Below are 21,664 nucleotides of genomic sequence, written 5' to 3'. Positions count from 1 at the left end.
TTTTGATCACAACAGCTGAAGCGTCGAGAGCTAGAAACAGTACTAATCCAGAAATGACAACAAAGAACAGAAGTTTGACAGAAGCAGTAGGAAATGAAACAAGCACCCAGAAATTACCAGGCAATTTCTCTGCCTGGTAATAAGATGCGTAAACAGTAGACAGAGTGGAATACATGGCTGTTAAAGAACATAGAGCATATATAAAAGACAGACTGTAGCTTCTAGATCTGAAAAGTGCTGCCATTACAGTGCATTGAACCTGCATTCTTTCCAAAAGCCAGCAGGGGGCAGCTCCTAACGGATTAGGATTAATTAAGTCTCATCGTATAGAAGTACATGGGATTCAGGCCTCTACTGCCTAGATCTGTGATCTAGAACAAGCACTTTGTGGATAAGTTGTATTGTATTGTTTGGTATACAGCATGATGGTTACTTTAATGTTTGGATGACAAACAATTTTTTGCAGCTGAACGCAGACAAGACCGAGTGCTTAATCCTTGCTCCAGAGAATATCAAGCCCCAAATTAGTCAACATCTGGGTGCCTTTTCATCCTCGATAAAAGCTACTGCTCGGAATCTTGGGACAATTTTCGATCAGTCTTTGTCTTTTGATGCTCATATTAAATCTGTGACCCGCTCCTGCTCTTTTCATTTAAGAAATATTGCCAAACTCAGGACTATTGTCTCCACAACTGAACTGGAGATGCTTGTCCACACCTTCATTTCCTCCCGGCTAGACTATTGTAATGCACTCTTCTCCTGTGTATCTAAGGCTTCACTAAATCGGCTCCAAGCGGTTCAAAATGCTGCAGCAAGGCTTTTAACCCACAGTAATAAATTTTCCCATATCACTCCTATACTAAAATCCTTGCACTGGCTTCCGGTTGGGTATTGATATAAGTTTAAAATCCTCACCTTTACGTTTATGTCTCTACAAGGTGAGGCCCCCACCTATATCTCGGAGCTTCTCCAACCCTACTCTCTAAAGTGGACTCTTAGATCCACTGATAGTGGTCTTCTATCTATTCCACGGACCCGTTTGAAAACGAAGGGGGATCACGCTTTTCAAATCCTGGCTCCAATACTGTGGAACGGTTTACCCTCCCCGCTACGCACCATCGACACTGTGGCTTCTTTTAAAAAACAGCTTAAAACACATCTGTTTAGACAGGCATTTGGGTAATGTTCGTGGTAATATGTTGTTTTATTCTATATTTATACTGTACTATTGCTTTGTTTGATATGCTTTTATACTTCCTTTATATTGCTATATTGTTTGTTTGTTTGTTTGACATGCCTTCATTTCCATGTGAAGCACTTTGTAACAGTTTTTTGTCTTAAAAAGTGCTATATAAATAAATTTTACTTACTTACTTTGTAACTGATGGTCGCCTCTGGACTTAAAACGGAGGTTAAACTTCAAAGTAACGTCGTGATTAACACATCACTACCCTATGAGACTTCAGTAGCTCAGGATCAGATCCAACACTCGCTTGTCATGTCCAGTATTTAAAAAATCCAGCCGCAGGATTCAGGTTCATCTTTTAAATACAGTCAGTGTCAAGGATCAAAACATATAACTGACTCATTTTAACAGTAAATAACAATAGATGCTTGATACATGCAGTAATTACCAATAATAATGCTATTTTTTTCTTTAGTGCTGTTACTGTTTTCCACCTTCATCTATTATTATTATTATTATTATTATTATTATTATTATTATTATTATTATTATTATTATTATTATTATTATTATTATTCATCTGTCCCGTCGTTGTCACATCACTATCATTCTTTGTTCACGAGTGGTCTTCCATGTCCTCCTCATTTGCCGCAGCAGCATCATCACAGACAGCTGATGATGAAGATCATCAGCAGTGTTAAAGCTACATTCATCACATGTGTCTACTAAACTGCAGCATGGGAAATACTGTACTACTCAAAGGCTTGTTTAACCCCCTTTGGGTAAATGTTCTTTTTCAGTTATACCCACTAAACAACAATAATCAGTGATGATTCATTATTTTCATTTGTTATCAATGAATCTTATGAAGTTATTCTTCTGATAAGGATTGTATTTGTACTGTACTGCCAGATGAAGAAACAAACAAACATAAAAACAAGTGCTAATCAAATGAATGTAACCAAGCTAATTTAACTGCCAGTGAATAAGGTCTTTCACTCTGGTTTTCCCTGCCCTCTAGTGGATTTATTGGTTAAGGGTTGAGGAAACAGGAAGTTATATTACATTATATCATGAGATTATAGCTTGCACACCTTTGAAACTGCTCAGTAATTTAATGGCAATACCATCAGTTCAAGCTTGTATAATTTTGCCTTGGTTCTAATAAAGTTTATTCAGTCAAATTCACTAGTATCACATTCATATCTCATATGTCCCCTTTAAAGCTTTTCTTCAGGCTGATGTCATCAGAGGTTCGACTGCTGTACGTAAAAAAAGAAGCTGCATCATCAGCTAACTAACTAGGCATGCAAACGCACACGTTAGACAAAACATGCTTCTTCTCCTTAAAATATGCTTCTTGTCAGAGGTTGCTAATAAGACTATAAAATATTCTGACAAAAAATGCATCTAAACTTGTGATGGAAAAGGTGGAAATTACATGTAGTGAGCTGGTGATTGGACTTTTAACACAAAGCTCTTGTCCCTTGCTGAGTGTCTTTTTTAGTATTTCTTAGACCAGGTGCACAGATGTCAAGCTGCTTGATATGGGGTTACAGCATTACTTGAATAGGCGTCAAAATCAAAAGTTCTAATCAACAGCACTTTATAATCAGCACAGACTCTAAATATCTACTTACATTGCATAAGAAACACTCCAGCTTCTAAACAGCCTGTGTTTCTTTTCTTTTTATGAGGTTCCACTGAAATTTGAACTCAGATCATTGGATTCAGAGTGCAGGGTGCTACCCATTACACCACTAATGGCCCACTCAGGTTTGGTCTTCTTTGTAAAGGTGGAACACGTTCCAGTCGCTCTAAACTGACTCAGTGTAACTCGTAAGGCCCCAGTATTATTTTCAGCAGAAGGAAAGCTGCTTGACTTGCGTAACCACGTACATAATTGGCTACACAAGATTTAAGAATTAAAAAGCAAAGCTATTGCTTTTCAAGTGTTTCCCAATAAACCTTGAAGGCCTATAGGCTGATATATGCTAGACAAAAGCAGATAATTCATGGTGTTACATTCAGCAACCTGGTCTGTAAAAACAGTGATATGCAAAATAGGTTTGTCACTGATTTTTGTGGTGAATGCACCATTAAGTAGGTTTCCTCAATGGTAATTTACAAGGTTGTTATGACCAAAAATAACCGGCTCATAAAGAGCTAGTTCTGCTTTGGTGCCATTTGAGAATCTGGTTTTAGCAGGTTTGAGAAGTGAGCATAACACGTAGAAGTAACACACAGAGAAGTCAGCATAATATCAGAGAGATATCAGCTGAGGTTTCACAGAGCAGCATTACTTAAGCAGTCTTTTTAGAAACACATCAAACATTTACACTGCTATGGAGATGAAGCCAGACAACATCAATTAATCTGCTAATCTACAGCTACGTGTGGCCCTGCCTTCTTCATTTGAGCAATATTGTTAAAATTGTGACCATCCTGTAGAAGAGTGTAGAAGAGACTGTGTAAGAGTGATGGTGAAAAACTAGTAAATGCATTTATTACTTGTAGGTCAGATTATTGTTATTCCTTAGCAAAAAGCCTTCATTTGATCCAAAATCCTACAAACATATCCCTCACTGATCATCTTCACTTTGTTTACTCGCTGCTACATCCAGAATTGAATTTAAAATCTCTGTTTTCTTCGTACACAAAGCCCCGAATAACCAGGCCCAGACATCTCAAACACATCATATCATCAAAACCACCCAACTAAACACATTTCTCACAGACTGGAGGCTAGCTTGTGCTTCACAGAGTGTCTAAAAGTATAATGGGAGGCAGAGCCTGCAGCTACCACCCTGCTACTACAATGACTGATCACGTCTCCCTCACCCCTGTGTTTTTAGTCCCCATGCATTTAACTTTGGTCTTCTCTCTCCCATAGTCTATGTTTTGTCCTGTTTGTTGCTTCTGGTCTTTCCACACTTCTCTTTTCTGTCATCATCAAACAGTTAAGATTGATAGCTGCCCATCCCTGAGCATGGTGCTACCACTGGCTGTAAAACGAGAGTTCTTCCTCCCTACCTTTGCCAGGGTCAGGTTGGTCGCAGGAGATCATCTGATCTGGAGCTGGAAACTCTTTATTTTGCAATATAAAAAGCCTAGAGATGAAATAAAAAAATGAAACTGCATACTCAGCTAAAATGAAATATAATATAATATAATATAAATCTTTGTTTTGGTTAATGATGGTCTATTATCTTGTGTTACAAATTATTGGGTGTGTATGAGTGGGAGAGAGACAGAGAGAGCGAGAGAGAGAGCGAGAAAGAGAGAGAGAGAGAGAGAGAGAGAGAGCCTGTCACTGGCCGGTGCAGTGCTTGCAGCAGTAGCTCGGCTCAGTCAGCAGACGGCGGCCAATCTACCGATTTCCTCCTCTCGTTTCTATTCTCCCCCTCTTCTCCTGTATTGCACACCTTTTATTTTCTGTAGCAGGCTCGCAGAAATGTCCGCCAGACCGGGATTTTACCGGCAGGAGCTGAACAAGACAGTGTGGGAGGTTCCGGAGCGCTATCAGAACCTGACGCCGGTGGGCTCCGGAGCTTACGGCTCGGTGTGGTGAGTGTGTGTGTGTGTGTGTGTGTGTGTGTGTGTGTGTGTGTGTGTGTGTGTGTGTGTGTGTGTGTGTGTGCAGTGAGAGTGGAGGGGCGAGGCTGAACAGTCACAACATTTACGGTATTTCTGCTCATGATGCATCAGTAGACTACAGCGCTTTCTGTGTGTGTCTCTCAGGACCGAGCTGCTTTGTTAACTGATTGTTTGGGAGGTTTTATTGTCTTCACTGCTGTTATTACTGGCGTTTTGTTGTTATCATGCTCCCAATATTCAGCAAAACACCTTCAAATTCCATTTCCACCCCTGTTTGTGTGTGCATGAATAAGATTTAACTACGTGAACTGATGTCAGCCTTATAGAAAGACAGGCAGGTCTGCAGGGCTTGTTTTTGTCCCACCGCTCACTGTCTGTGGGTCTTATAGCCTGTGTGTGGGAGGGAAAGACAGAATGAGACAGTACAGGAATTTCCCCAATAACCCTCTCCTCACCCCCACCCAGCCTCTACACACAGGAATAGTCTTAGAAACAAGTCTCGAATCTTAAGATTGAATTTGGAGTAGCACAGCTCAGCAGATATTCATATATATATGTGTGTGTGTGTGTGTGTGTGTGTGTGTGTGTGTGCGTGTGTGTGTTTGTGTGTGTGTAGCACATCTGGAACGGGAACACATAAGCACAGCTGCAAGTTTGATGCTGTATTCCTTGCACCTGCACACTCACTCTCCTTTGTTTATAACCTCCACGCCCTGTGTGGATGCACTATATAATCAATCTTGCAAAATGTAACTGCCTTAGATTTGGTTAAATCTGCCTCAGCCGGTGGGATGCCGTTGCCATGGCGATATGTCATGGCGATAACCTCCTCTGACAGTTAATATTAATTAAGCTGTTACCAGCAGGCTAAGAAAACGCAGACAGAATTGTTATTGTGTTTGTGTGACAGATCCCAGAGGAATAATCACATTGTGCCACATATTTAAGCGGATTTGCATGTTGCCAGCTTCAGTGGTGTCAGTGAGAAGTGACTATTAAAGCTGCGAGTAGTCTGAAAAACCTTCCACTACAAATTGATTGATCCTGGCAGCTGAGCAAACACTTATCTATGAGCCGAAACGCCCAAACACTGTAGAGAAGTTTACAGATATAATATAACGGACCTTCCTCTAATAACTCTAAAAGCTTTATGAGAGGTAGTTAAAAGCTGTGCCATCACCTCCACAGTAAACCGGGTAGACACCAAGTGACGACATCGCATGACACAAGCATAAGCCCACTCAGCCTTTTCAGGCTAAAATGAGAAACTCTAAAATTTTAGGTCAGCGTTGCTAAGTTCCCAAATCCTGTAAGTCTAAACCCAAATGCTGTGATGCTTTGTAGCAAGGAAATAAAAGAGGCAGAGGATCTAATGGCAGGGAGTCCAAGTTTCTACAGATGGAGCACTCACTCTGTGCAGCCAGTTTGGAGTTGCCTGTTCAGTTTTGATGTGTCATTTTCTGTTTGAGCTTTCTCTACACAGGCAAAAAAAACCAAATGTGCATAACCGATACCAAAACAGGGCTGAATTTCATGCATCTTAGTCTCACTTTGTCATCTCCTTTTTACACAGTAGTAGTGGGAGTTTGTGTCCAGTCACACATATACAGAGCTCATATATTAGCCTGTTAAACCACACCCAAGATGTCGCTGCCTGTGTCCTCACAAAAGCAGTTTATGTCTTGACGGCTAGCATCCTCTCCTGTCAGATTTTAATTAAGGCAACATTTGAACTGGGATGGGATGATGGGATGTGCGTCTCACCCACTTACCCCACTTCGTGATAGAAGCTTTCACAGGAGTACTGACCATTAGCATCTTGCCTGTTTGCGGCTTTAGAGTTCTGCTCAGAATAGCAGCAGACTAAAAATGCACAGGGGTGGATCATGACTTTGCCTTTCAGCCTCGAGGTAATACTCACATGGGCATTTTTAAAGTAAGTTTAAGGTCTGATTCCCATTTTGGATACTCATGGTACAAAGGACGCATTATGAAAAAAAGTCCATTCAACACGTATCTTGTCCTTCCCGAGAGAAAAAAAATGTTGCCCTAGGCAATGTGGCATTCACACTTGTTACTCATATTCTCTAAAAGTGCAGTGAGCTTGTGTAAAGACAGAAAAGTCAATGCCAAAAGTAGAGTTATTATTTATAGCTATCTACTGCCACAAGACGCACTTTCTAGACTTCTTCTCTGGTTACATAAAAGGATGATTATGATTTTATGGACTGTTTTCTTGAGTCTTAATTACTGAAGTAAACATTAGCATTGAGAGTGACTCTCATAATCCCCCCTTTGAGGACAGATTAATGCTGAAAATGATACATAACTGTTGTCAGTAGGCTACAGATATGAGCTAACACATCACCACAGCTCTGACTGGTGAACTCACAGAACCTGTTCACTCACATCACTCTGGATCATCAAACTATCGATTTAAATGAATTTTTCTCCTTGTTTATATATAAAAATGGACAATGGCGCCCTCTTAGAGTTAGCATGTAACAGTTTATAGCCAAATGAATCAGTTTATCTAAGGTTTAGTGGTAGCACTTTAGAATAATGTCACATTACTAAGCATTATTAAGGTATTAGCAAGTGCTTAATTCATCCTTTATATAGCATTATTCCTCCTTAGTATGTCATTTAAAAATATTTATTTATTTATTTATAATTTTAGCTAACTATTTAATCCATTTAACACCTATTTTAAGTTAGCCCAGTTCATCCATTATTTAGCTTACTTACATTCATTTTTTAAACTTTTGGAATATTGTTGTGGTCATTTTAAGCTACATTTTTCAAACATTCATTACTTTCAACTGTTTAAGTAATGACCACATATTAATTACTTATCCATTATCCAACGATCCATTTTTTTAAGTGCTTCCAATACTTATCAGCCAACTGTTTTAACCCCTTAAAGCCCAGCGTATCATATTTGATACATGTGTTTTGGGGAGTTTTTGAGACTTCTGCATCATCAGCGTGACTTTTTTTTACCCCCCAAAAATTATATAAATTGCATGACACATTTTTAATGACTAAATTGCAAAAATATGGCTAATGTAGCAAATGTGATACAAATTAAAACTCATATGCAGATTAAAATTTTATATATTTTTATATATATTTTGTCTCCATTATCAAAAAATTAAAGATTTCTGGTTTCAAAGGGTTAATCAGCTTTGTTCTAGATGTTTTAGCTAATTAATTTAACAATTTATCCACTGTTTTTAGCTATCAAACCTTTCTTCCATAGCAGGTCTCTTAATCCGTTTATCTTACTCAATTGCTTCTCAAAGCATAATTTCTAGACAGGCCAAGAATGGTTGAGCTTTAGATTATTATACAATTATACAAATACACAAAGAGCATTCCTCCACACACATGCTGACACCGAGTGCTTCCCTGCATTGTTAATGTTGATCTTGAGCTATTGTCACTGACTTTCTCATGGCAAGACTTGATTATCAAACAGTAGGGGGATGGGGGTTAAGGGTATGGCATCTGTATCTGTCGTGTCGTGATGGGGGGAGGTGGGGGGTGTCAATACGCACGCAGTTCACGTCTTGAAATGTGCACAAATGATCCATGTTCTCAGTGCAATCTCCCGAGAAAATAGGCCTTAGGTCAAGGACCCGACAAGCTCATATAATCCATTATAGCTGGAGCTGAAGAACATCTATCCCCCATCCCTACTGGGAGTAGGGGGAATCAAGGGGCAGAATTTAGAGAGAAAAATAGAATAGTTGCATGGAAACACATAAGGAATAACTTTGGAGTACAGACACTAGAGCAAGTAGCACCAAGAATACAAAGCTGTTTTAATAATTTACCATTCACTGCTTCTTGAATTTTGCTGTCATACTCTATGTCTAATATAGCCTCACTGTCTTCTCAGCTTCCTGCCTTGAGCCATAATCCCAATTAATATTCCTTTTCTGCTTCAGTTTCTCGTAACCAAAAAATGGGACAATTTTGGACCGTTTGGTCGAGATTGAACATTAAGACAGAATATGTGTTGAGCTGATCAAGGCTGCTTTCATCGCATGTGAGCATATGCAACATCTGTTCACTAGACCTTGGGCATGAAGCCTTTCATTTGGATTACTATGAATAAAACATGCCTGCTTCATTTTCTCCTGTCGAGATTGTTATGTCTCTGCTTGTCAGATTGTTGATTGGAAATTTGATAAATTAGGGAGGAAAAAGCACACTGGGATTCTGAGTTGTTGTGGATCTTGCATGAATAAATAGCACGTGAATGATCGCAGGGTAAAAGCTGTGAAATAAGCTTATTGGAAGACAAATTTAAATGTAGCAGCTGTTTGCGTAGCTTTGCATAATTCCTATAAAAAATGTGAATAACACAAAATTCTCTAGATGCAGACAATTTGATTTAGTAACATGCAGCAGCCTCCCTCAAATCATTTTTGGCTTTCTCTTAAATTTACTCTGAATATATCACTGTTTAGACCACTAGCTATCTTATCTATATGAAACATTTCTCCTCATTGCAAAAACAGTTTACTTCCACCCTCTCCATCTGAGAAACCCGATGTGCATTAAGAGCTGGGATATTAAAGGCATACTGAGACAAAAGGACAGTGGAGAAATCGATGCCTTTGCTACCTTGTTTGTGTTGAGAATGGTGCATCATACCCATGTATGGAAGATGGCAGGGAGGAAGATATGCTCAAGGCGGTGAGGCCTGCTTTATGTCAGACGGAGGAGGCTGGCTGCTGACCTGGACGTAGCCCAGCTGGGACATCCGGGCTGTCAGCAGGTGATTTGGAGACGGAGAGCCTCATGGATGCACTGAAGTGTGCAAAAGTGTAGCAAACTCAAGCATGTAAGCAGGAAATGATACAACAATATTTATAGTATGTATAGAAAAAAAAACAGGACACATGCATCGTTTCATGGGCACCTCTACTGTAACTGTCTGAAAGTAAACAGACGTTATACCTGCTGTTTGCTGAATCTTTGCAGGTCTTAAGGGTAAAAGAAAAAATGTATTAAGCTTTTAAATGGCCTAAGAACATCATCCACAATCTCTGGAGGGAATAGTACTTTTTACCTGCACAGGAGGATACTCAATAAAATACAGATTATTATGAATTAGAAGAATAATTTGATGCTTTCTGGTTAAAAGCGTTTTCACTCCCTTGGCATCTTAGATGAGAAGATGAGGCCACTCATGTCTATATAATAATCACTAACGTACACAGGATTTCTAAAGCTTAACATGTAGGCACGGTGATGTCACCAATCACTTTACACAGTCCCACTCTGAAGCCTTGACTTATGCATTTTTGACTTGATCTTGTTGTGTTTCTTGAAATCAAGGACACCACATGGTCATATGGTAGCAACTTCCCAATTACAAAATGAACAATACTGAATAAATGTACTATAACAATGTAATAATAATATAGAGACTAGCAATTGAGACCATAAGCTCATCAGGAAAATGATAACTGAGGTCATGAATCAACTGAGCTTTAGGGAAATTTTCCCAATGACGTCTGTAAAATCTAACCTCCTTTTATGACGCTTTCCGTTTACCTCAGAAGTCAGATGTCGAAACTTGGGAGTGAAATCACTCTGAAGTTAGTGCATTCCAGTAGTAAAGATAGAAAAGCAAGAAAAAACTTGCTTAGTTCTTAACAAAGTAGAGTCATTCAGGTATCACGAGTAATAGCGCATACTACTTTTTTGTTTTTAGCTTAAAACCACTACTGGAGCACATTTGTGGATAGAGTCGAGTCAGTGCTAGCCATATGTTTTATTTATTTTATTTATTTATTTATTTTATTCAGAAAGAGGGGCAATACATATTAATGAACATTTTAACAAATGTAAATATGCCAGATTATAGCCTTGGGCTAATTTCCACCTGCAGACCCTCTGGCAGGTTGGTGTTAAACACAAGTTAGGAAAAACATACAGAGACACTATTTACAGGTCATGTGACAAGGACAAAAACAGTCATCACATTATAGTAGAACAAACAATGACAAGAAGAGTGGACAACAGAGGACAATATAGATAACAATAACGGAATAACGGAAATTTAGCAAGTCATAAATTGACAACAGTGGCAGCACAGATTAGTTTTAAAGTTTTACTACTATTTATGCTCACTTATGCAACCTTGGACTGTTAGCTCGGGGTTGGCAGGGCTGCTCTTACTTTCTCAGTATGAAATCCGACTTGAAAGGGCGTTCCAGATAAAGAAATTCAGACTTAATCAGGAATGCGGCATTACGCCCAAAGGAGTCGCCCCCCCTGCTGGCTAGTAGACATAATGCAGGTTTTAAAGCGCTTAGCGCTGGCTTTACTTAGCCATCCTTTATATACAGTGTGTCATCATAAACCGGAGTAAAACATTTCATCCATACTGCCAGACATAAACGATATTTGGTTTAAAATGTCAAATGTTCACAGTCATTTGTCGTTCTAGAACTTTATAGCAAAAGAAAGTTGCACACAGAGCATCCACTGTTTAAGATTCATTATTGGACCCCAAAGGTCCCACAGTGAAAGAATAAAACAGACCAGATCCCGTGCAGCAAGACAAATTCTGTTATGAGTATGTTGGTATGGCTTTCAAGTTTAGCCTTTCAGTAAAAATATAGTGAGAAGCCCTAAAATGTGTCCATCCTTATAGGAAACAGAAAACTACCTTGCAGTATAAACAATAAAAGAATTCTGTAAAGTGTTGTTCATCACATAGATTTTCAGGTGATAGTTCCTTTTCTTACTTCTTGCTCTATTTTTGCAATGTTATGCATTGTTACTCAATTCCCACCCGCTCTTCCTGTTGGTCTGTTCCACCCTCTGATGGCTGTATTATTATTCCTTCTAAGAGCGGTTGCAAAGCTGGCAGGCCTGAAAAGACACTGGCACCACAAAGGCATTCAGCATGAGCCGCAGCAGGGCTCAGTGTTCAATATGTGGAGTGACATCTACATTTCAAAAGAGGCAGATGAAAAAAACCCAGCAGCACTTTTACAATATCTGACATCCTCACTTCCCTTGTTCCACCACATCCTCTTTCACTCACTTCTCCCGTCTGCTTGTGTTTCGTACTCTTCCAGCCCTTCTCTTTATTTATTTTCAACTTTCAGGCATTCATCACAGCTTGAAGTAGTAGCTTAGCCTAGCTCGGTGTGTTAATGACACTGCATTTAAGCATATCCACACACATGTTAAATGCTTTATCTGTTTGCTCTTTGCAGTTCGGCGTACGATGTGGTCTTAAGGCAAAAGGTTGCGGTGAAGAAGCTATCCAGGCCTTTCCAGTCTCTCATACACAGTCGCCGCTCGTACCGGGAACTCAGGCTTCTCAAGCACATGAAACACGAGAATGTTAGTGCTCCTTATAAAAATACCCAGAGACAGACAGACGTGGCTCTCTGCATGTTTTCCGCTCCGTTATTGATCAGCTCTGCTTCTGTTTCTGTCTCTGCAGGTAATAGGGCTGCTCGACGTCTTCACACCTGCTGCCACATTAGAAGACTTCAATGAGCTGTAAATCTTTGTTTTTCCCTCTGTGTTTTCTACAAGCTGTACAGCTGTCCACCCTTTTAGATATTTCTCTTATTAGAGGGCATACTGATGTATATATACAGGCAATCCTAGGGGGATTATAGGCTTGTAGAGATGTCAGATGGTTGCTATGGCAGCACCTCCATGTTCTCCTCTGAACTGAGACGCCTTCCCCCATTCACTCATGCGTACTGTCTCCTCTTTTCCAGCTACCTGGTGACTAACCTGATGGGCGCAGACCTCAATAATATAGTCAAATTTCAGAGGTTGTCAGATGAGCATGTGCAGTTCTTAATTTACCAGCTCCTCCGTGGCCTCAAGGTAATTTACTGCATCACGAGTATCTCCTGCATGCCACACTGCAACATGAATAATCAGCTGTGTCCGTTTAATGCCAGCAGACACATGTAGCAGCAGTTCCAGCAGCGAATCATAGACTGTATACAAAAGACAGACAGACTTCTGATTTGAAGACAAAAGTCTGGAATTTTGGTCATCGCCATCTTGTTTTTTTCTTCTTTCGTTCTTTATTGTTTGTTTGTTTGTTTTTCACACCACTTTTTTGCATGTTTGTCACACTTAAATGCTTCAGATCATAAAACAAATAAATATTAGACAAAGGTAACACAAGTAAGCACAAATTGCTGTATCTAGGTCACAAACAGGATGTTTCGGTGGACAGCCCTAGACCATCACACTACCACCACCATAATTTATTGTTGGTACAATAATCCTTTTCTAAAATGCTATTAGTTTTATGCCAGATGTAACGGGACTCAAACCTCTCAGAAAATTCAGCTTTTGTCTCATCAGTTCACAAAAGTCTTTTTGGCAAATTCGAGACGAGTCTTTCTGTTCTTTTTGGTCAGCAGTGGTTTTTTCCTTGAACTCTCCCATGGATGCCATTTTTGCCCAGTCTCTTTATTATTGTTGAACCATCAACTCTGACCTTAACTGAGAAATGTGAAGCCCGTAGTTCCTTAATGTTGTTCTGGGTTCTTTTGTGACCTCCTGGATGAGTTGTTGATATGCTTTTGGAGTAAATTTGGTCAGCTGTTCACTCCTGGGAAGCTTCACCGCTGTTCCAAGTTTTCTTGATTTGTGGATAATGGCTCAAACTGTGGTTCAATGGAGTCCCAAGGCCTTAGAAATGGCTTTTTACCCCTTTGCAGACTGATAGATGTCAGTAACTTTGTTTCTCAGTAGTTCCTTTAGATTGTGGCATGATGTGTTGCTTTTTGAGCTCTTTTAGCCTACTTTACTTTGTCAGACAGCTTCTATTTAAGTGATTTCTTGATTCAACAGGGCCGCCAGTAATCAGGCCTGAGTGTGTTTAGTGAAACTGAACTGAACAAAAACTGGTGGTAAATTACAGTTAATCAATGATTTAACAAGAGGGGAAATTACTTTTTTGCACACAACCAGGTAGGTTTGGGTAACTTTTTTTTACTTTATCAATGAAGTCATTATTTAATAAGTGCATTTTCTATTTACTCAGATTATCTTTGTCTAATATTAAAATTTGTTTGACAATCTGAAACATTTAAGTGTGACATATATGCAACACACTAGCAAATCAGGAAGGGGGCAAACACTAGGTCCATCTTTTATACTGTTTATGCCTAAAACGTGCTGAAGACTGGCTGAAAAAAACCCAACTTCTCACATCATTTCTGACATTTTTCGGGTGACTTTTTATAGCAAGACATTCGTTTTATACATCCCATTATGTTTGGTTTTGTTTTTTGTTTTTTTACTGCTACCATAGTGTAGCACTGACATGTGACTTCAAAAAACAAAAGATGGTGGATGGCGAGGCTTCAAAACAGTTCTGTGAAAATAAAATTGATAACTTTCGATAATTTATATACAATGTAACGTTGAAATCACTACACTGAAGTGCACACAGACTTTGAAATCCACAATTCCAAGATTTGCCATCTAACACTGAATCAGTCTAGCTGCCTGTAGAGGCTGGCTCTTCGTTCTCTGATAGACAAAAACTCTCCCACGAGGCAGAAAGTAACATTCTGAGCTGCACTGTTGACCCCCATCTTCTCTGTCTCTCCTCCCCCTGTACCCCTGCCACACCACCTGTTGAACAGTACATCCATTCAGCTGGATTGATCCACAGAGTGAGTTCCTTCTTCTTGCCTTTCTTGTCTTTTTTATGCATCAAGAAAACACTGCTGCACTTTGGTGGTTGAAACAGCAACATCTTAAGCATTTTCCTATTTCGTTTCTTAAAATGTTTTAAGGTGATAAAATCACCTCCAGACTGTCCGGCATTATCACATAAACATATCAGCATGTTTCATTGGGTGAAATTCTGAGAACACATTTCACATTTGAAAAGAAAAGTCGAACAGAAAATGGGATAATGGTTATTTTACTCATGCTGCTGAGCTTCAGATATGTTGTAATTCTTGTGATGTTTCTCTATCCATTTAACCAACGTCCTCAGGACCTCAAGCCAAGCAATGTGGCAGTGAATGAGGACTGTGAGCTTAGGGTAAGACTGGCCTTTAGTTCAACCCTACAAATGCTGCATTACACCCAATGAAATCCATCAATCTGGAAATAAAATGTTCACCTGTCCTACAGATCCTTGACTTTGGCTTAGCCAGGCAGACAGACGATGAGATGACAGGTTATGTGGCGACTCGCTGGTATCGAGCACCAGAGATCATGCTGAACTGGATGCACTACAATCAGAATGGTAAGGTGCCATCGAATGAAAGACACTGAATAAGGTTTTCAAGGTATTTTGCATTTGGCAGCAATAAAATGGTCAAATGCTGAATGGCTGAACCTGTAGTGTTTCTGTTTCAGTTGATATCTGGTCAGTGGGATGCATTATGGGAGAGCTACTGAAGGGAAAAGTCCTTTTTCCTGGCACTGACTGTATCCTTATCATCGTGGCGTGAGTCCACCGCAATTTGCAGCTTTTCTTCTCTCTTAGCGGGAACCTTCCATTGCCTCTTTAAACCGTCCCATGGATGCGGACCTCTTGTGGATTTGCATTACAATCATAGGCCTTTCTATGGGGGGAGCTGCTTCAACAGAGAGAAGCTGGGGAATGAATAGGAGCAAACACAAAAGACTGAATTGTCTAGGTTGTTGTATTCAGTGTCTCAGAGGGGCTCAAAAACAAATTTGATTTACTGATCTTTCTGTGCTGTCAGACTTCGAGATGTCTTTTAAGCAGCGATCTGCCTCGGTATGTGAAAAGATACTCTAATGAGCCAAATCTTGCGAGTTGATGACTTCCGCAAATCTCGATGGCCCTTAACTCCTCCTGTGCTAAGATATCGACCAGCTGAAGAGAATCATGGAGGTGGTGGGAACTCCAACACCAGAGCTCTTAAAGAAGATCTGCTCTGAACATGTGAGGACTCTACAAAGGGATTGGGAATGTCAAAATAATGCTTTCTGCAAAAGCTGTTTCTACTGACAAAAGCAAACTGCTCTGATTGATTAGTCACTCCACTGACCTGGCTGTCAGTATGTCTGAGTGTTGGACGTGATTGATCACCAGTGGTTTGACATCTTATCCAAATTGTGACTTGCCATGAGTTGAACATTGTTGTGTATTTGCAGGCACAGAAGTACATCCAATCTCTGCCCTTCATGCCCCAACAGGACTTGGAGAAGATCTTCAGAGGGGCAAATCCGCTTGGTGGGTGATGGACTGCAGATTGGATTATCAGCTTCTCAAATTCAATTGAAAGCCATTAAGACTCTGCTAAAAGTAACTCTCTCCAGACTGCAAATTTGAAATGCATTTTAACCATCTAGGCTTAAATTAATTTTTGGACCTCCTGCTATTTCCTTCTTTCATATATCTAGTTTTTTGTCTCTCTTTTAGCTGTTGATCTGCTGAAGCGCATGCTGGTTCTGGACTGTGATGGGAGGATCTCAGCTAGCGAAGCTCTTTCCCACTCCTACTTCTCCCAGTACCATGATCCAGATGACGAGCCAGAGGCCCAGCCCTATGACCAAACACTGGAGAGCAAAGACCGAACTTTAGAAGAATGGAAAGGTAAAGCCTCTTTTTAAAATTTGGTGATTTTATGATTTAAAACAGCTGACAGAAGATACCACACTCACACGTTACCTGAAACACAGAATTCTGCCGTAGTCCCTGCCGTCAAACAAGAAAATATGACTATGAAAGACATTTGTCCAGGTTTTAGATTTGTGGTGCCAGTAGCAACTTCCTCTTCTGCAAATAAAAAAGTACCATTTGAAATAAAAGTCTGCTGGAACTAGAAGACAATATATTTAAGCTGCACAGATTTTCACATTGGATATTGCATGGGTGCTGCAGAAATGCACCATCTAAGCAATATGGTGAAATATTGGAGACTAGTATTCACCACAACACCACCTGCCTAATACTGTGCTGCCAAAACAACTCTGACCAGCCAGGGCATAGACACGTGACATCTGGGAAAACCTCGTGGTGTCTGGCAAGAGCACACTGGCAGCTAATTCATGGGGTCCTGTGGGTTGCAGGACGGTGCCTCTGTGGATGGAGTTTGTTTTGGCAAAACCAACAGAGGCAGTTTGGAGAGTTTTGAGCCTGGATCTGTGCCTTGGGCTCTTTTTTCATCGTTGCCAAATCATTCTCTAGCAGTTTTAGTGGGTGTAATGAGGTGGATTATTCTGCAGGGGGGCAGCACTGTCATGCCTATAGCCCCACATGGTCTTGACCTCAAAACGCCATCTGTACCAATGTTATGGTGGGTGGTATGTCTGTGAAGGTTCTCAGTCATCCAGGCCATCGTAGTCTAAGGAGCTAGGAAAGAAAAGCATCTGGACTTCTTTAAGTTTGTTGAAAACTTAAAGAAGTCCAGACACTTTTCTTTCCAAGCACCTTAGGTGGGTGGTAACATCCACCTGAATGCAGGATCCAAGACATCCCTTTCTATTCAATTCAGTCAAAATAGTTGCTAAAGGCAATTTCTATTGAACACAGAGATGACACTCCAAGGACCTCAGGGCAAGCACTTGGCAAAAGTGGAAAGGAAAAACTTCCTTTTAACAGGAAGAAACTTCCAGCAGAACCAGGGAGGAACAGCCAACTGCTATGATCAGTTGGGGTGAAACTTGGTTACTTTTTAGTTTATGCTTTATGTTTGGGTTTTATTGACTGTGATATGTCTTAAAGGTATTGTAAATCATAGTCTTGCATTGCTATTTTGAGTGTTTTTGATGGAGCAATATAGCAACCTGAAGAAACCTTACAGTATGCACATTATATTGTCCTGTGTTGTTGCCATGAAATATCAACAAGGTGCTTTTGCAATGTCACAATTTCTATTGTTTCTATTGTTACATTCCAAATATTGAGCAGCACTCCTAACAGTGTTTCTTCTCCCTTATTCTTCATTTATGTCCACAGAGTTGGTATTTGAAGAGGTGAACAGCTTCAAAGCATCTGGCAGCAAGACTGACAGCCTTCAGGTGGAGCAGTGAGACTTTTACTGCTCTGCCTCCTCCTCTGCTTGAAGAAGGACCATGTAGTCAATAAATGCAAGGAGGGCTGGAAAAACAAGCAAAGGAAATGACTGTGTTTGATTTCCTGTCATGAGTTTGTCTGAGCAGCAGGGCAGGATGGATTACATGTGCACATTACTATTACAGGGAACATTTTCGAGTTTAAAAAAAGGATTTCACCAGTGCAGAAAGTTGCTTCCTGTTATGGTTCCGCACACTGAGGGTAAAATAAGGAACTGCTCAATATCAGGGGCCACGGAGGACGTGAGGATTCATGTGAGGAAGCAACTTTAAGCAACTGAACTGTGTTTAAAGACCAACAGAAGGTGTGGGAGGAGGAAAAAGAATGCACACTAGGATTTCCAAAGCAACAACAGGAATGCTGTGTCATCATCAAGACGAATGCCATGAACATTTAAAGCTTTCATATATAAAAATCATGCTTAAAGGCTTGCAGTGATACCATTTCACATCATAGAACAGCTTAGCATTTAGCCTGCATACTACTGATGCATGATTTCTGTGCATTTTATTGTTAAAGCATATTACTAGTGGTGTATTATAACCACTGCTTACTGTGTCTGCCACACTGCTATAAAACCAGTTTGGGGTTGAGAAAGAGGCATTGCCAGAAAATGTGGCCAGTGTTCCACCTCCTCTGTCTTTATAATTCATGTAGAAAAAAATCTGAAAATGTTCTTCCATGGATGAAAAGTCATCCCATTCTTACAGAATAGTAAACACCAATTGTGCTATTAATTAGCAAGATAATTAATATATGCCAAAGCTGAAACAGAATGACTGCCCTGCAGATCTGTGTTTACAATGTGAGTCTCTTTCCTCATATACAGTTTCCGCTGTCAACCGATCACCTGTTGGCTTTGGCCCTGCTCCGTAAGGTCTCTCTACTGCTCTGCTGTCTTATACAGATCCCCATTTGTGTTTACAACTGTTAACATTACAGACATTGTGCAAACTGTCAGAATCAGTTCCCAGAAGGTGTCTAACAATGCTGGATAATAATCTGTTATGCAACTTGTAGCTTCATCCAAGCATTGACTGGTCAAACACCACAGACTGATGATTCACAGAAAGCAGCCATATTTGGCTGCTTGTGGCAACCAGGGAGCTCATTAGTCATCTTTCATGTTACCTAAGCATCTTTTTCTTTTCTTTCCATAATTCTTGGATCACCTCTTTTTTTAACCTCCATTGCATGTATTTTAGTTTTGCTGCAGTTAAAAGCTTGATGCAACATTATAACATAAATATTCATGCTTAGCAACTCTGACTGGAAATATTTGCGTAAGCACACAAGCTGAACGCATATATGCATTTTTCTAACAAATGGCTGACTTCCCCACTGATGTGTCACTCATCTTGCCACAAACTGGAGTTTCAGTTCTAGTAACTTTTTTTGCTGCTGTTGGAATAATAGTATGGTATTAAACCACTGTAAGCACAGCCAACAAACCACAGATTTTGCCCTGAAGGTCAGTGAAAATATCAAGTGAAAGATATTTGAAGTTGAATGCAACAAACTAAATAATAGGTTTAAATTGTAATTGAATCATTCTAATTGTCCGTGTTGAACAACAGAATAAGAAGCAAAGTAAGCCAGTTAAACACTCTATTCACATCTATATCTGACTGCTGCTGATGTTTTAATTCAATATGTAAACTATGTTGACAAATGTTGGCTAGAATGTCAGGTATAAAGCAAATAAGTGAATTGGTTTGCCTTCCGATGTTCAAATGTCAGGTAGTAGCGCAGGCATTCACAAGACTAGCTAAGGTGATACTGTAGCTGTTGTTGTAGCCTAGCTAGCTTGGTTAAACTCTAGCTAGAATAAATGTACTGATACAGTTCTGTCAGTAAAGAATGGTCTATACACATCATTGGTACTTATTTAAGGTTTAATGCTACAGCATATGAATTGAATTTTAGCATGTCTCTCGACACATAAACCACTCCTAGCTACATAAAGTGGATTGTAACCCGGGCTTGCTCATATGTACGTGGGCATTTTGGTAAACATAGCTTCATTCTCTGCATTTGGCCTTTTGTCCACTCATAATTAAGGTAAATGAGCATGACATTGATTGTTTTTCATCTGAATACAGTTTTTTTAACAACAAAAGCAGAAAATTGCTGTTTTTAAAAATAACCATGTACCCGTGGACGTATCCACATGTGCTCCAACACAGTAATGCAAAGTCTTCTGAGTTTATTGATTCAAAATGCTCACGTTAAACTCAACCAACAAGATTACTTCTGCATGAAGACTAATTCTTTAAGGACACAAGAAAGAAAGTTTATTCTTGTATTTTCCCTTTTTCCCCCCAGATTGGTTCACACTGGAGTGCTACATGTAGCCTGTTGTGCAAGTTGTCCACTAACACTGGATGAAAAATGTTGAATTTGAAGTCTAAATTAATCAAAACTGTGTCTCAGTCAAGGTGTGAGCTCTGAATGTTACAGTGTTATGTGCTTATGTTGTATATGTGGTGGATTTAATTAGCAACTGCAAACTGAATGTATATGTATGTATGTTTGTTAAAAGTTATAGGTGACCTTTGAATACATGGTGGCATGTGAGTCAGCTGTAGTCCTGAGTTTCAAATCGCTAAAATGAATGTCAGCTCTTAGTTTCCACATGATTCAAAGGATTTCCTCGTCATCGGACAGTACCATGACTTTTAAGCTTTGGCTTCAACAGAATAAACTCGATCATCTCTGTTTGCCAAAATGTCTCACATAGAGTACACATCATTCTTGTACACTTCATATCATTAAACATGTGATTTTTATAGTTTGGACTAGAACCATTTATTGTGAATAAAATACATTGTTGACATAAATATATACTATAAAGACATAAAGCAATCCAGATGATGGTGGTTTTACATCTAAAACTCAGACACTATAAGCCTCATCATTTAGTATTTGTTTTCTGACTGAATGGATTTTCTCACAGGGAATTTGCAGTATATTTTGTATATTTCAAAAATATACAGTGGCCCTGTGAGGTCAAATGCACTGCAATGTAAGAAAACACCAGCAAATAGAAAAATGCTGGAAAAATACACAAAGACAATCGAAGTTGAATAAAAGAGAACAACATTGGAGAAAAGAAAGAGCAAGAGCCCACACACAAAAAACCCTCAAGAAACACAAAAATTGTTATTGGGGGACAGTATTTCAGAGATGACAGGCTAAACAGTAAATAGTAAACATAAACAGTATTTTATGAATAATGTAATTAAAAGACACATTACCTTGCATCTTTTCTCCCTCACATCACCAGTGAATCCTCCTCTTCTTTTAAGCATGTTTCAGTAAAATCCTTCGCATATTTGGATTTCTGTCATGTCTGCAGCTGTTCCGTCACATCTTTGTCTTCCCCCAAAACACTAGCATTTTATTCTACTTCCATTGGTTCGCTTTTTCTGCTTTTGTTGCGTTTATTTAACATCCACTGTGTTTTTTGTGCTTCCCAGAATTTTTCTAAAGTTGCAGTGCGTTTGAACTCTCAGAGCCACCGTAGAAGGAATTAAAAAAAAAATTAATTTGTGTAGCAAACACTGGAAATTAATTAACATGGATGAACATGGACATGATAATGGGTTTTGCTCAGACATCCTATATTTTGGATTTGCAGTCAGGGCACCCCATGCGCCCACTCTGGACATGCCGCTGCTAAAGGCACGGACACGTATATCAGGTATTTAAACTGAGGTGCACACCAGGTGTAAAAGAAAATACAATTCAAAATAATATCAAGATCCTAAAAAAATCCCCCAAAACAAATAAAAAGAAAG

The 21,664-nt window shown here is 39.5% G+C and overlaps 1 protein-coding gene across 2 annotated transcripts; it reads left to right on the top strand.

Annotated features, from left to right (window-relative positions):
* The first annotated feature begins 4,523 nt into the window (after positions 1 to 4,523).
* On the top strand, positions 4,524 to 20,653 carry mapk11 (mitogen-activated protein kinase 11). Of its 2 annotated transcripts, XM_031743474.2 has the most exons (12): positions 4,524 to 4,753; positions 12,031 to 12,160; positions 12,264 to 12,322; positions 12,550 to 12,661; positions 14,446 to 14,475; positions 14,805 to 14,852; positions 14,945 to 15,059; positions 15,173 to 15,244; positions 15,649 to 15,728; positions 15,941 to 16,019; positions 16,209 to 16,382; positions 17,748 to 20,653. In XM_031743474.2, the coding sequence occupies exons 1-12, from the start codon at positions 4,641 to 4,643 to the stop codon at positions 17,819 to 17,821; spliced, it is 1,086 nt and encodes a 361-aa protein (XP_031599334.1). In that variant the 5' UTR covers positions 4,524 to 4,640; the 3' UTR covers positions 17,822 to 20,653. The 2 variants fall into 2 exon arrangements, 1 of the variants encoding a protein (XP_031599334.1); XR_005608834.1 differs by lacking the exon at positions 17,748 to 20,653 and having other exon boundaries at positions 15,941 to 16,091; positions 16,209 to 16,320.
* Positions 20,654 to 21,664: the final 1,011 nt, after the last annotated feature.

Source organism: Oreochromis aureus, linkage group 17, assembly GCF_013358895.1.
Source record: "Oreochromis aureus strain Israel breed Guangdong linkage group 17, ZZ_aureus, whole genome shotgun sequence".
Classification (NCBI taxonomy): Eukaryota; Metazoa; Chordata; class Actinopteri; order Cichliformes; family Cichlidae; genus Oreochromis; species Oreochromis aureus.
The sequence above is the reverse complement of the archived record's forward strand: the minus strand, read 5'-3'. Positions and strand labels throughout refer to the sequence as shown.

What these genes read in the sequence shown, in the direction of transcription:
- mapk11 (XM_031743474.2), top strand. Translation starts at nt 4,641, where the DNA reads ATGTCCGCCAGACCGGGATTTTACCGGCAGGAGCTGAACAAGACAGTG. An exon ending in TTAGAAGACTTCAATGAGCT is followed by an intron (nt 12,323 to 12,549) that starts GTAAATCTTTGT and finishes CCTCTTTTCCAG; the next exon opens with CTACCTGGTGACTAACCTGA. An exon ending in AGCTCCTCCGTGGCCTCAAG is followed by an intron (nt 12,662 to 14,445) that starts GTAATTTACTGC and finishes CCTGTTGAACAG; the next exon opens with TACATCCATTCAGCTGGATT.